General features: G+C 37.8%; 1 protein-coding gene across 1 annotated transcript in view; it reads right to left on the minus strand.

Moving 5' to 3' along the window:
- LOC125228887 (cyclic AMP response element-binding protein A) overlaps positions 1–15,341 on the minus strand; it is a 242,443-nt gene continuing 227,102 nt past the window's right edge. The window contains exons 3-7 of the mRNA XM_048133592.1: positions 5,981–6,165; positions 3,069–3,216; positions 2,460–2,635; positions 1,655–1,798; positions 1–1,012 (exon numbers count right to left, since the gene is read on the minus strand). Of these exons, the coding sequence (XP_047989549.1) occupies positions 824–1,012; positions 1,655–1,798; positions 2,460–2,635; positions 3,069–3,216; positions 5,981–6,165 (842 nt within the window). The 3' untranslated portion in view covers positions 1–823. The remainder of the gene's footprint in view (positions 1,013–1,654; positions 1,799–2,459; positions 2,636–3,068; positions 3,217–5,980; positions 6,166–15,341) is intronic.

A 15,341-nucleotide genomic window follows, 5' to 3' on the forward strand; every position in this document is an offset into this window, starting at 1 on the left:
GAATGAATATTGTGCAGTATAAAAGGCATAATATAGACTCAATCATTTTTCCCTGTTATCGAGTCTTCGTCGAAAACAGTGTAGTTGTAAAAATAAATATCTAGTGTGGCACTTGGCAGTAAACACCGCAGGAATATGATCCAGCACCACAAAAACCTAACCTAAAAATATAGTGAGCAACCATTGAAACGCTAACAGTTCTTCCCTTTAGTCTCCTAGTATATGTAAATACTTCCAAATATACATACATTGTCAAAAATCGGCTAGCCGGTCGACTTTCATGTTAAATAAAATTTACCTAATCTTTTTAAATAAGTTATGATATTAAATTGTTAACTACGTTGATTGTTAATTTACAAGACATCAAAATTCGATATAGTTTTGAACTTTTGAGTACATAATAAATATAATATTATCATGATCATGACTGATATTACGACTCGGCTTAGCCAAAAAAATTACCTACAACTTTGAGAAATGACAAGTGTCTTTTGATTCATTTAAATTATGCTTGAGAAACGACGAAAAATAAAAAGAAGCGGTATATAAAATAACTTAATGATATTAATAGATTTTTCATAAAGAAAAGTAAGTAACGTCTTCTAAAAGTGGAATTAGAGGTATATTCCATTTCCTTAGTGAAAGAAATGTGAAACGTATTTGAGAACTACGTGAGGTCCACTCGAAATCAGATACATGCATTTTGGATTAAAAACGGCACCAATCAAAAGACAGTCGACACCTCTCATAATGACCTGTTACACTATAACAAATTCAGACTACAGCCGTCGAGGGCTCAGGGAGAACGTATGTCGCAGTGACGTCACTTGCGTGCGTTCCGCGTGACGAGCGCTTGCAGTGCGGCCAGTTGACTCTGCAGACTCGCGTTTTTCTGCTCCAGGGTTTCTACCCTTTTTCTGTAGTCCGAGTTCTCCGAGACAAGGATTTCGACCTTCCTCTCTAGTTGGTCCATGTATTCTTTCTTTTTGCGTCTGCTTTCTTGTGCTGATATCTGAAAGCAAAGAAAACGTATTTAAACCAAGAGTAAAAATAATGACAAACGTCATTTTAAAACAATGATTACAGATGCAGTGTGAAATGTTTCTCCATCGTATTTTCAAGGAAATTCAAGAACACGTCATGCTATTTGAGTTAGTCTCGGTACAAGAAGAACTTACTAACATTGACCGAACCAGGACGACAAATACGAACGTTTCCGAGAAAATACGAAGGAAAATTTGTTTACTTTGGGAAGACAGCTAATTTCTGTTCCTTTTTTTTATTTGTCATCAATGCCATCTTTCTCTACCGTCAAGGACGCTGTTAGAGAGCATATATGCCTGCCAGAAATTCGAAAATTTATTTCGTGTTTAGCATATTACAACAGATTATTAGTTACTAAGTTAAATATTGCCATATAACATACTTCAAACATAGTTTGGATATGATTGACTAATGATGGAGCTTTAATAACACCTAGAGGTATTAAAGTTTAATCACGGTAATTCTCTGTTTCTGCTATCAATCAATTATATTAGGCAATAACTAGCCTGCGTTCGCACCTTGATCCATATTTTCTATATTTTTATTTATATGTGTAAATTCCAATTTTAATTTGTATGTGTAAAGTAAGATACTTCACACTTTGTCTTACCTTATTCTTGATTTTCCTTCTGATCTTCTTGAGGGATTTCTCCTCCGCCTTGGTGAGCGGTAGACGCGTAGGCACGGGGTAGCCTTCGGCCAGGAGTGTGCGTTTCTCTTCGTCCGTTAGCACCAGCTGGCCTGTTGACCCTTTCTGTAATGGGGAGGGATTTGTGGATTAATTTTACGGAAATAGAAAATTGTCAAGAAGACATTAGTACGTTCTAGTTCAGAATGGTTTAAATTAAGAAATGATGTGAGAATGTGCCGTGAGCACGTGAGTAGGGATGCTAATAAAATATTTGCGTCATCCGTGGATGTCTTTAATGATGAAATAGTCAGTAAGGATATACTCCTTCCTCCGATATCTGGTGAACCAAGAACGTTTTGGTCATTTTTCATAGCTCCCACTAGACGTCAACACTCAAACGACGTTATTTTCTTGAAACTCACTGGTTGTGTTGTGTGGATAAATGTGTAACAAGCAGTGTGTCGATTGGTCACCGCGAATGGTGCGTTGTGACAAGTCTGTGGAACCATACTGGTCGTGTAGTACATGATAAGTGGTATGTTGATTGTTGCGGCGCGGTAGCGACAGCGTGATCTCCCTTCTGAACGTCTATAATTGGGACAAGCTTGGAAACTTCATCATCATATCAGCCTTTTATCGTCCATTCATCATGAGCATATGCCCCTCTTATAATTATGTAGTACGCCAGTTGTTCTGGTACTGAGCTAGTCTAATCTAGTTGTGACTCAGCTTCGCGCCCAGGGGGGGCATGACCCCCGTGACGACATGTGGGCTTCAAACTCACCGGTTGTGTACTGATGAGCGGCGTGTTGATGGGTTGGCGCGAGTGGTGCGACAGGTACAGGTGGTTGCGGCGCGGCGGCGCGGGCGCGGGCGCGGGCGCGTCGTGCGCGGGCGACAGCGCGCCCTCGCTGTCCGACGACGACAGCGACGACGGCGGCGTCGGCGGGAGGTGGAAGCCTGGAAACCGATGGAGATATTATTAAAAAGATTTCTAATTTTAAGGTTCGAATTCGTCACATGCTTCCGTGAAATGAGTCCAAGACTACTGCTATAGCTCGAGCACTCTCGCGTATCGAAAATACCAGTGCGCAGCAGCAGTAGGTACGTATGTATCTATAGGCTGAATTTATTATTGTCGAATGTCGGACGGACTGTATACTCAAATTGAAATTTCAATTTTCTATGGGAAGTCAACTCTTCGCGCCCATTTTTCTCGATAGATCAGTGTATATTTTACGTACCAGACCTTGAGCTGAACGTGACCTTGATGAGCGTGGTGGCTAGACGCGGGGCGGCACTGAGTATTTAGCAACTGTGGCACGCCTCATACAAACCTGTAGGTACGTTACACTAGTATGCTTATTAAGATGGTGATGTATATTGTACGTACCAGACCCTGAGCTGGACGTGACCTTGATGGACAGCTTGTTGGAGTTGAGCGTGGTGGCTAGACGCGGCGCGGCGCTGAGTAGCAACTGTGGCACGCCCGCGGCACCCACTTTTTGAAGTACGGCTTGTGGCATGTGAATGGTTCCCGTCTGCAATGAAAAAGGCTCAACATTAATATACATTTTTACATGTACCTATATAAGATGGATTTGTGTTAAGTTATCATTGAAAGGGCGACTGTTACTGCCAGGCTTTAAGCACACAAACACGGGCAACACAATTGCCAGAAATTCACATAACATCGCCGCACATTGTTTGCTCCATAGTTAGGTGGTGCATATTAAACAAACGCGGCAATTGTATGTGAATTGCTGTCACATGATGTTGGCCCTAAAGAGCCAACAGCTCAGTTTAAAGAGTTCATCGCTCGGCGATGATTACTGAAAGTTAAAGATACGAGTAGGTAATGTTTTACTTATTTTCTGCGTAGTTATCAATTATTAAATTGCATACTTGTAGGTATTGTAAATGTTACGAACATTTGTAAAAATAAATATTGCTCTTCTAAAAGGAATCGTTTGACCTATTTTAAAGGAAGAATTTGATTACACCTGACCTGAAAAGGTCGGCAAATAAAATGAAACAAATGTACAGAATAGGACACTCAAACAAGTTAATCGAGTTAACCCCTTAAAGTAAGGGGTTATTCGAGTTCATAAAAAATGAACCGTTCGCTAACTACCCTTAATTAGGGCCCGAATTCTGTACAGAAAAGGTCGCGGACTTGTTAATCGTATTTCGAACACTTACTGTTAAGCTTAGGTCACACAGAAGGGAGGTAAATGTATTAGGTATACAGGACGACTGGTAATTCAACCTATTCCTTCAAAGGGGTTATTCTATGAGTTTATTTGCAATGATTTAAGTCCAATAAACCAGGGATCAATTCTGATTGTTTTTTTTTTCAAGTTAAGTTTTTCGAGCCTTTCGAGCTAAAATTGGTAATTATTAAAACAACTACTGTACTTTTGAATAAAAAGATATTTTTAAATGGCTGATAAACTAGTAATTACTATACTTGCGTAAAATAACAATTAAATATGACAAAACTTTCCAAAATTATACAAAAATAATGATTTGAAGTCATAACTTTTTGTCATTTTTCTAAAATCGTCCAATGTTTTAGTGTTTTACTTAAATTATGACACTTCGCGTAAAAATACAGACATTAGTTCCTTCGTTCGCTGGCTTTCTAACAAGGTACAATTGTTGCTACTTATTATTCGCTATTTTTAATATTACATTATTATGTCAATATCAAACCCGTGGTACAGCTACAAAGTATTTTTTTAAACACTCTGAAGTTATTTTGTCCGTTGCTACCGGCCTAGCTGCCGACCGTGTGACCCACCCTTAACCAGCTTATTATGTTGCCGATATCTCGCCAGCGATCTGCTCTCGTTTCCAAACGTTTCCGAGAAATTCTCGATAATTACCTCCCAGCCTTCATAAATATGTAAACTATTACGAACCTTACTCCGACGTATTAAGCAAGAAAATTATACATATTTATGAATTGGTCTGAACTGAAAAATCGCGTGGTGAAAGTATACACGTGGTTTGAGGTCATTGACCTGTCATGACCTTAAATTTAGGGTCCTAGTTAAATAATCTGTCTTATGAATCTAAAAATCAATTCACTACATGGATAGGATTTACTTGCTTCATACTAAGAATCGTAGCTCGATTTTTTTGGCGGCACCTATTAAATACTATCATAACTACACCTGATGATGTTGCCAAATTTATTTTTTTCAAAATATTTAGATATTGACATGATATCATGATTTTGAAATAAATAAATAATATGTCATTTGTTCTTATAAAACATAAAAACATGCAAAAATATACGGGGAAAATGTTTTTGGCCACTTCCAGGCTGTGAACAGCGCCATCTAGTTTTAAGCCTAAAAAGCTCATACTTTTCAGGGGTACGCTTTTCTGTATGGGCTTTGTCAGTCCAGTATTAAACCGTTCTTGATTAGAATGAAAGATTATTCTCAGAAAGATAACATAAATGTAAACTTTATTTTGTTGCAATTAAAGGTAATGGAATGTAAATTGTATATACTCGTAATTATAGGCTGGTACTGAGATACGCAAAAAACGCTGTTTCATTTTGGCTCTGAGTAGAGATGGTAAGAATCCTGCATCATAACAATAAAGCAAATTCTCGAGTCAATCTTGTCCAGTCGAAATTATTTTCGATGCTAAACAAAACACACTCACACACGTACGTACGCACGCACGCTCACACGCACGCACGCACGCACGCACGCACGCACGCACGCTCGCACGTACGCACGTACTCACGCACGCACGCACGCACGCACGCACACACGCACACACACACACACAGTGATATGATGTAGACAGTGTACCTAACTAGTGACATTCAAGAGCTCGACCATCTCCATGTGTTTGATGAAGATTCTCATGGGTAGCTCTCTGACGTCCTTTGGGACCTTTGGTCTTAAAAATTCTTCATTCTTAGCTTAGTAGTAGTTGGTCAATAACGTAGTCGAGGGGTGTGAGGGGATACCTTGGATAAATCGTAGTCATATCGTTGTCTGAGTACCCACATCACAAGCTTTCTTGAGCTTATCGTGAGGCTCAGTCAATCTGTGTAAGAATGTCCTATAATATTTATTTTTTATTTTATTTATTTATTTTTGATGTAAATGATTTAGTGTGACTAGTGACCCCATGTGTTCCTAAGATCCTATGTCTATTCATGAGCTTCTCGACCATTTCCATATTGTGTTTTATGAAGATTCTCATGAGTAGCTCTCTGACGTCCTTTAGTCCTTCAAAATCCTTCATTGTTAGTAGTAGTAGTAATGTAAGACTCACTGTGTGGTCAATAACGTAGTCGAGGTGTGTGAGGGGCGTGCCGGGGGCGGGCGAGGGGGGGCAGGAGGAGGCAGGCGACTCGGGCTCCGACTTGGGCTCGGCCTTCACCTCCATCAAAGAGTCGCTGGAGCGCCGCCGGCTCCACGCGCTGGCGGGGATGGCGGGGTAGCACTCATCTTCCATGTCTGGAATTTAAAAAATAAATAAGTTAAAAAAAAACGTAAACGTAATCGTTATGATACGATCCTACGATATCCTATCATGAAGTTCCTGTTCATATGGCATCAGAACAGTTCGACAGTGCCATATTATTGTATTGTCATCAGGCAGGCAAGTATGGTCGCGCGATAAATGATAAAACATCTGGCTGTCCTTATCGCACTTACTTATAGTGCGATAGGGACGGCCTGATATTTTATCGTCTATCGCGTGACCATGCTACCCGTACAGAACTACATACATACTTAAAACGGGGACAATGCCGTCCTTGAAACGTCGGAGGTTAGTGTTTAAAACATAGTAATACGCGATTAAGGCCAGTTTGCAATTTTATATATGTGTATAAATCGTGAATGTTTAAATCAGTGTCATACTGCTGCCAATTTTCATTACGCTACGACACTTGGAGATGGTTAAATTAGTTACATACAGGTCGACCTAATAAAAGCGTACAAATACCCTTAATTTCATTCATAAACTCATGCCTGCTAAACGGGGCAGAGCACAGAGTTGAAAGAAAACCAAAATTTTGGAATAAGAGATCGCATATTGAAAAACAAATCGGTCCATTTGCAGAGGAAGCGTGTGTGTAGACGTACTCGTGAGAATTGTAATGTACCGAATCTTGTAGGAGACAGCACACCGCATGCGTGGCGTGACGTGTGCGTGCACAGCTTCAAACACTTCATGCGCAGGCCCCGTAGCCGAATGGCATTTCTGCGACGCGCAACGCCATCGAAACGCTGTAGAAAGGTACGAGGAGTCTGGCTCTGTCGCGCCAATACGCAAGAGCGATAGCGATAGCGTTTCGTGATCGTTTCTGCATTCGGCTACACACACAGGTATACAGATACACGCAGTCAGTGCCAAGCTGAAGGGAGCTGGATGTGCGTGCGAGTCGTTTCCTTTTCTTAAACGCATAATCACCTGTTACACCAATATTTACGTACATAATCACGCCTTTATTCCAATAAACGAGTAGGCAGAGCACATGAAACTATTCATGTGGGCCATTTTTTTCAAAGTCGTCCACCCCACTTTTTTTTGGATTTGGAAATTTTTATGTGGATTCCACTCAAAATCGCAAGCTTTTTCAATCCTAACACGATAAAAAACGTGTCCCAAGGTTTTTTCCCATTCCGTTACCATTGTTTTTATACATTTTGTATGGCGGTAACGGAATGGAAGGTTTGAAAAATGTATGGAAATATTGGGACGTTTTTCTTCTCCTATCAGAATCGAAAGACCTCGCGCGAGTATGAATCGCGTAAAAAAATACCCATGTTAAAAACTTTGAAAAAAATTCCCCATGTGCCACTCTTGGCAATTAGGGTTTGAAAGAAACCGAAATCGTGACAGTGTAGTGTCAGGTTTCCAGACGGCGCCACAATTTTACATATATACCACGGTCGACTTCTACGACACCCACGGGACGAAAGAGGGTGGTGAAATTCTTAACCTGTTAACCACACCGGGTAATATCATCATTAAAACTTAACTAGAAATCTAATCTATTTCATTAACAGTAATGTCAACAGTTAAGGTTTTATAAAAATACTAGCTTTTGCGCGCGGCTTCGCTCGCGTTAGAAAGAGACAAAGTTTGTTTAACAGTAGCCTATGTACTCTCCATCCCTTCAACTATCTGCGCTTATACAATCATCGTTATTTCGCTAGTTAGTTCGTCTCTCCATTTTGCCGTGAAAGACGGACAAACAAACAGACACACACACTTTCCCATTTATAATATTACTTAGTACTTAGTATGGATTGGACTTCCTAAACGTATAATATAACAAAAATTGTGTCCAGAATGTACAATTGTATATAACTGTTTATTAAAATATTTTCGCATACACGTAAAAAACCTGCTAACATTTGAAAAGTAAGTCCCACTTACATACATCTTCATACATTAATTGTTGTAACTCTATTTAGAACCTGAACAAAAGTATACCTTATTTTAACACAACAGTGTACATTATAGAAGGGCTATTCTAATGAGTTTGTGTTATGTGTCATGATTATACCAGTTATTGTTTTTGCAGATGCTTTTGATGCATCATTGCTTACCAAATAACGTGATTAAATCATTATTTAAGCTAATTAGGCGAGCATACAACACATGTTTAATGCATTAAAAGTGCATAGTCGGAAGTAGAAATATACCTAAGGTACAGCGGGGCAATCTCGACTAAGGGGGCAAATATAACTGTCCCATTTTTCCATGTTTGCACTATTAAATAGTGTCCACCGGTTGTATAAGGTAGGCGTGTTCAGTAGATACATGTAGAACTCAACATCATAGTGTAATAATGGAAAAATGGATTACTTACAATTGCCCCCCAGTCGAGATTTGCTTCGCTGTACCTTACATACGTTTGAAGTGCCATAAATGTACAAAGTGTACCCCGTGTCGCCAAGGTTAAGATTTTCACCACCCCTTTCTTCCTGTGCGTGTCGGCTGCGCGTGATAATTATGGGTTAAAAAATTGTGGCATCGACGAGAGGCCGGCAAACTGTCACTGCAATGTCACAATTTCGTTTTCTTTCAACCCCTTATTTGCCATGAGTGGCACTGAATATTGAGTAGTTTTATGTGCTCTGCCTACCCCTTTATGAACCTACCTAAAAGTACAGCGTTTACGGCCACTGGTTGAATTTTTTCATCATTCCCGAAAAGTTTGTACATTTGGATCACGTCTCCGATTTTGATAAAAATTGGTAGGCTGATAGAGGCCATGATGCTGAGCACGATCCACTAGGTTACCCAAAATGTCCTGTGTAGTTTGTATGAAACCTTCCTTTTTTGTTACCAGATTTCTATACATTTTCGGTAACAAAAAAGGAAAGTTTCATACAAACTACCTAGGCCATTTTGGACAAACCTAGTGGATCTTGCTCAGCATCATGGACTGTCAGCCTACCAATTTTTGTCAAAATCGGAGACGTGATCCAAATGTACAAACTTCGGGAATTGCTCAATTTAGGTCTCAAATGTTATTATATATTACCTTTTTCTAATAAAACCTCTCATTAATGCACTATTGTTACATCCATTTATCACAATTAAACACATTTTTACGCATTAATTGAAACAGATCACTTAGACTGCTCAATAATTGGAATAGCATTTGACTTATTGCAGTAACTGCTCATGACATAAGCATGTTATTTTTACTTTTTACTATTAGTTCAAGATCTGATAGAATAAAGTGCCGGGGCCCGTTTCTCGAAAGGTACAAGCCTTATTGTATTACAAGTGCGCAAACTGTCAAATCGTATGGGTTGTCATGGAAACACACTTGTAATACAAGGCTTGTAACTTTCGAGAAACGGGCCCCAGGCGTTGGTTTCCAATTCCATAGAGTAACTGGTGAGATCATCTAAATATGTATGTACTTATGAGAATTTAACGAAAAATGAAAACTAGTGTTTTTAGTTCAAATTCCTCAGTTTAAAACTAATAGGATCATGTATAATAAATATATCCTTATGCCACCTACCATACAAAAAAAATGAATTTGAATCTAGTTGTCCGCTCGGAAATTTTAAGAGAAAAAAAATACATATGGTACACATAAATACATATGGTAAATACATATGGTGAATACATATGGTGAATACATATGGTAGTCTATGATCAAATTAGCGATGTCGCGATCTGTCGAAAAACAGCGTGGAGTTGTGTCCTTAAGTTATATGTACAATTGTACATCATAATTTAGGTATTCTTGTCTAGACTGGCTAGGTCATCGGCACCAAATCTACTAGACAATATCAAACGTCATCACATTGTTTTCCGGAATACATGTAAAGTCAAAGAGTTCTTAATTATTACTAAAAAAATTTGTTAACACTAGTAGGTTTTCCGTTGGTAAACTGGTTGATAAGAAATTATTATAGTTAATTACAGACTATACACCTTGTTTTTATTGAATTCCGTTAACATAGTTATTTTCCTTAAGAATGGCATAGTTGGTTTCCTTAGTTTTGTATTATTTTCTAAAAAAAACACACACCTGCGATAGATGTTAACTTCAATTGCTGTTGAGAAACGGGCTTTACACAAGGCCCGTTTCTCAACAGCAATTGACATAACATCTATCGCAGGTGTATGGGATTTTTCAGAAAAAAGTTACGAATTGAAAAAACCAACTATGCTCTGTTTCCTATAATGGACCAAACTTTTATATGCCGAAGTTAACGGAATTCAATAAAAACATGGTGTAGATTACCACGAGTTGACATTGATATATTTCCGAGCATATGCGTTAAAATATGGCTCAACCGAATATTCGACCGAATGTTCGGTTCAGTAACAGCTGAACCGAATGTTCGGCCGAATATTCGTATTCGGCAAAGTCCGTATTCGGCCCATCTTTACTCTGAACCATTATTAAAGTGATATTTCCATTTTGTGGTGGAAAGACCACCTTACAATGGTTGAAACCCTTGTCATCGATCTCGGCCCTCGGCGATCGGAATGCCCATCTGATTTGCAAGCAGTTTTGGTGAAAGGACCGCCGGGTGAACGCACGACTGATTCATACATCTCCAAATGTCAAACGTCTGTGTTAAATGGCGTCTACCTATGCTGGCTATTTGTATCCGGTTATGCTATCGTTTTTGAATATGCTAATTATGTTAGCGAGGTGTATTTTGGTTGGGTTAGATACCAACCATACCATACCATAGGATACCGGTAGGATAATATATCAAAACAGGACACTTTTTGAGATATAGGTTATATCTTTCGAATGTAGTTAGTTTTCTGCAATTTTACTTACAAATGTTATATTTTTACTAAGATAATTCAGCACCTTTCAGTGCCACTCTTTGCAATTACAGAGTTGAAAAAAAACGAAACTGCGAATCGCAGTGACAGGTTGCCAAGTTTCTCGCCTACGCCACACTTGAACTAATATCCCACAGCCGAGATGATATGTGAACTCTGCCTACCCTCTATGGGAATATAGGTGTGAGTCCATGTAGGTATATAAGTTTAGGCATATTTTTATTTTCTTGTCTGTTTTACTTTTTCTTCCAAATGTGGGATATTTTGTACTTCTTCTACTCGGAATCACGACCTCTTTCGATTCCGCAGGAGAAAAAAAATGTCGCATATTTTTTTTCCGCTGAGTTACAATTTCTCATACAACTTGTTTGATCGTAACTCAGAGGAAGACAAAAAATGTATGGAAATCATGGGACATTTTTGTCTCCTAGTAGAATCGGAAGGGCTCATGATTCTGAGTAGAAAAAGTGCATAAAATTCCAGAAAAAAAAAATCGACAACAAAGCAAAAATATGCCCATTTAGTACGGAATACCTCAAAATCGTTTTAGAGTAGACTACAAAAATCTACGATTAGTTTGGTGCCGTACGAGGTCATTCCTTCATCAGAAGGTAGGTTAATAATGCGTCATTATGCGTACCCAAAATGATAATGGACCCATATATTGCGCATTCATAACCAACGTAATGTTCTAAATGTACACACGGGGCGATATTACTTTTTATTACGAGGTAAACAAAATCTCAGCTGAAATAAAATCACGCCATTTCATTTAGTAAGATGATCAGGGAAAACTGTACCCAGTTATTTTATTTAACATACCTACGTATTTACCAAAAAGTAAATTTTAATAAATTCACATGGAAACACTACATCCAAAAATCTTTATTTCGTCCAACTAATCGCATATAAATAAAAATATATATACAAAATGGGTAAATCAAATGGGTAAAATTGTGGCGTAGGCGAGAGGCTGGCAACCTGTCACTGCAATGTCACAATTTGGATTTCTTTCAACCCCTTTTTGCCAAGAGTGGCACTTAAACTTAATATTCATGTGCTACGGGATACAGGCGTGATTATATGTATGTAAGATACATATAAAATTTTTAAATATAAAATATATATTTAAAAACAAATCTTCAAATAACTGCGAAAAAATTGGTATAGGTATTCGCTTAGTATCAAGCGATGTATGCATAAATACATACACAAATATACAACGATAACTACTACTTTTGATGACTGTACTCAAAATATGTATAACATTTTAAGATTCATTTTATAAGTCAATATAAATTATATCAAAGTTGTAATAAACCAGTTAATACATAGATTTGCTACAATAAATTAAGCAATAATATAATTTATTGAAATTAATTTCCATAGAGTACCTAGTCCGTTCATATTCTTTGATGAATACTTTTGCATGTTAAATTGTATCTTGTTATTAAATGCATGTTATTTATAAGATGTAATGTTTTGAAAAGAAGTTGCCCGCCGAGTTTCTTGTCGGTCCCATAGTGGATACCCCCCTCCCAACTGAGGGGGGACTGAAATCTTCTCGAGGCTGAGGCGTAGGGTTAGAGCCGGCGTAGCTTTATTTGACGTTCATATGCGCATTGTAATATGCCTACTTGAAAAATAAATATTTCATTTTAATTTTTTTTTTCATTCTCAAATTCAACGATAATTGCATTAATTGATGTCGTATACAAATTAATCAATACTTTAAATGTATGTCACTTGTAAAAATGAACATTATCATCAGAAACGTGTTGAAGCACTAAATTGTACAATTAGTTGAAAACGTGCTTGCTTGCGATTTGTTTTGCTGATTATATAAATACTAACCTATTAACATGGCAAAATTTTGCACTAATAAACTTCGCAAATTGATGGGTAATTTTGCTTAGGTAATGCGATTTCAATATGAACTGGGTGACAGTGAGTTAAATTGATGAAATATGTTATTTTTACAGCAATCAAATTTGTGTTTAAAAAACAGTTTTTAACCCTCGACGCAAAAACGAAGGGGTGTTATAAGTTTGACGTGTCTGTCTGTCTGTCTGTCTGTCTGTCTGTTTGTCTGTGTGTGTGTCTGTCTGTGGCATCGTAGCTCTCGAACGGATGAACCGATTTTTATTTAGTTTTTTTTGTCTGAAAGCTGAGTTAGTCGGGAGTGTTCTTAGCCATGTTTCATGAAATCATGTCGGGGGTTTTTTCAAAATTTTAATTTTGTGGTTAGGTTATTCGGGGTGTCGTACTTCAGAACTGGCTGTACCTACAGTCTTACACAGATTACCTATATATTCGGTATCCGATATCGGATCGGATAATGTGAAAACGCTCTAAGGCCACACGTGTTCGCAATGGTTGTATTACAACGGCCATAAATCAAGATTGTGCGCGAGCGCCGCAATCGCGTATCGGTATTTATCGAATTCGACCGACTTGAAGTAAAACCTTCGCTACCATATTTTAATTACTTTATTTGAAAATTGAAACGATATCGAGTCATCGTCAGAGGGCGGAATTGCTCATCTAAATCGATTATCACTTGATATAATTTATGATGGCGGCTACGAAAATGGTCTTATCAATTCATAACAGTATTTTTTTTCACATACTCGTACTTACATATAAATTAATTATTAATTACATATTAATAACCGTTAACAAAGAAATAAAACGGGAACAGCTGAACACACAGACAACCCGATAGGGTGTCCTGGCGCCTACGACGAGAAGGGCCGACCCAAAGTAATGGGACCAGGGAAAGAAGAAGAGACTTACATATAAATTAGCCTTGAGAATTCAAGGAAAGTTAGTGTTATGTATACTGTTTTGAAATTTTGGTCGAAAAAAGGTTGTCGGGTCGAACTAACAGATATGCAGACATTAAACGTCGATACTAACTCTAAATTATCCCATAGTTTCATCATTGGCTTCTTGGTCCATAATACCCGTGTTTTGTTTCCATGGCAACGTTTCTGTTTTCTTCAAATTCCATTTTCCTTATATTTTTTCTCCTTATCGGCTAAGTCTTCACTTTGTAAACAGCAGATGTTTGTAATGCACTCGGCTCGACAATTCAACGTTTCAACACTCTTTGTTACGTTTAAATCATTTTACAGTTGTTAAGAATCCTTGTATCCCATATAGAAAAATCGTATACAATTTTGCGCAGTTTTTCTATTTGGGGCATACAAAATGGTAGTATTCGATTCAATAACACATGCTGTAAACGTGCGTACTTAACTTACATACAATCATTACATTAATGCATTATGTTGCATACTTATACATGTGTTGTAATCGCAGTAAAGCTCTGTAAACGTTATTTCACTCACTGAAAGAAACGTTTTCATAACTGCAACAAACTATTCAGAAGTACAGTGAGCAGCAAAAGTGAATAGCGTATTTATCAATGAATTCATAAGTTCTCCATGCAATTCCGCGGTTAACTGTACACTCAAGTGTAAAAATATGAGTGTACAAAAGAAGCTCTAAAATATGCCTCATAGCTCTTGCTAATAATGTTCTTCTTTCAAAATGCCTACTGTGACCGGCCAGTATTATATAAGTAGGTGCTCTGTACCAGAATGCAGGGGTTGTCGCTTCCAACTATTTAAATAAAAATCGTAACAGATACTAAAAAAATAAAATAAGTAGTATTTTATTAATTTAACTTTTTTAATGTTCTAATTTCGAATCGACGACTGTAACTGGCCAGTAAATTGCAGTTGTACCTACCAGAAAGTACGGATTGTCGCTCACGTGCGTTCCATATTTAAAAATCATTCAAAATCATAATAATAAATGTCTAAAATAAAACAGGCAGTCTTTTATCAATTTAACTTTTTTTAAGTTCCAATTTCAAAACACCGATTGTAACTGGCCAGCGAGTTGCAGTTGTACCAGAATGCACGGATTGTCGCTCACGTGCGTTCCATATTTAAAAATTCCGCCGCGGTACGGAAACGTCGCACGTTTTACTTTCTAGCAAATGGAGTATGCAAGGTGGAAGGTAAATTGCTGGTGGCAAGGTATTTAGTGATGTAATTTTAGGGACAATGTATTTTCCTTATTATGTAGATAGAAGTCTTAATTGAAGTATCTACTTTATTGTGCCCCTTGGAGACACATTATGAGGGCTTTCGTGTTAGTGAAATCGCAACCGAGCGCTTGATCATACCGTGTGTGGTATCAAATTAAAGGGCTTTGCGAGTAGTTTATAAATATATATCACATTATAGGACTTTTTCTACTTGGTCTAACAAAATATGAGAAAATGTCCAAAAGTGGTAATAATTGTACCGGTGAAGGCTCGTTTTCAAAAAAT

This window comes from Leguminivora glycinivorella, chromosome 8, assembly GCF_023078275.1.
Source record: "Leguminivora glycinivorella isolate SPB_JAAS2020 chromosome 8, LegGlyc_1.1, whole genome shotgun sequence".
Classification (NCBI taxonomy): domain Eukaryota; kingdom Metazoa; phylum Arthropoda; class Insecta; order Lepidoptera; family Tortricidae; genus Leguminivora; species Leguminivora glycinivorella.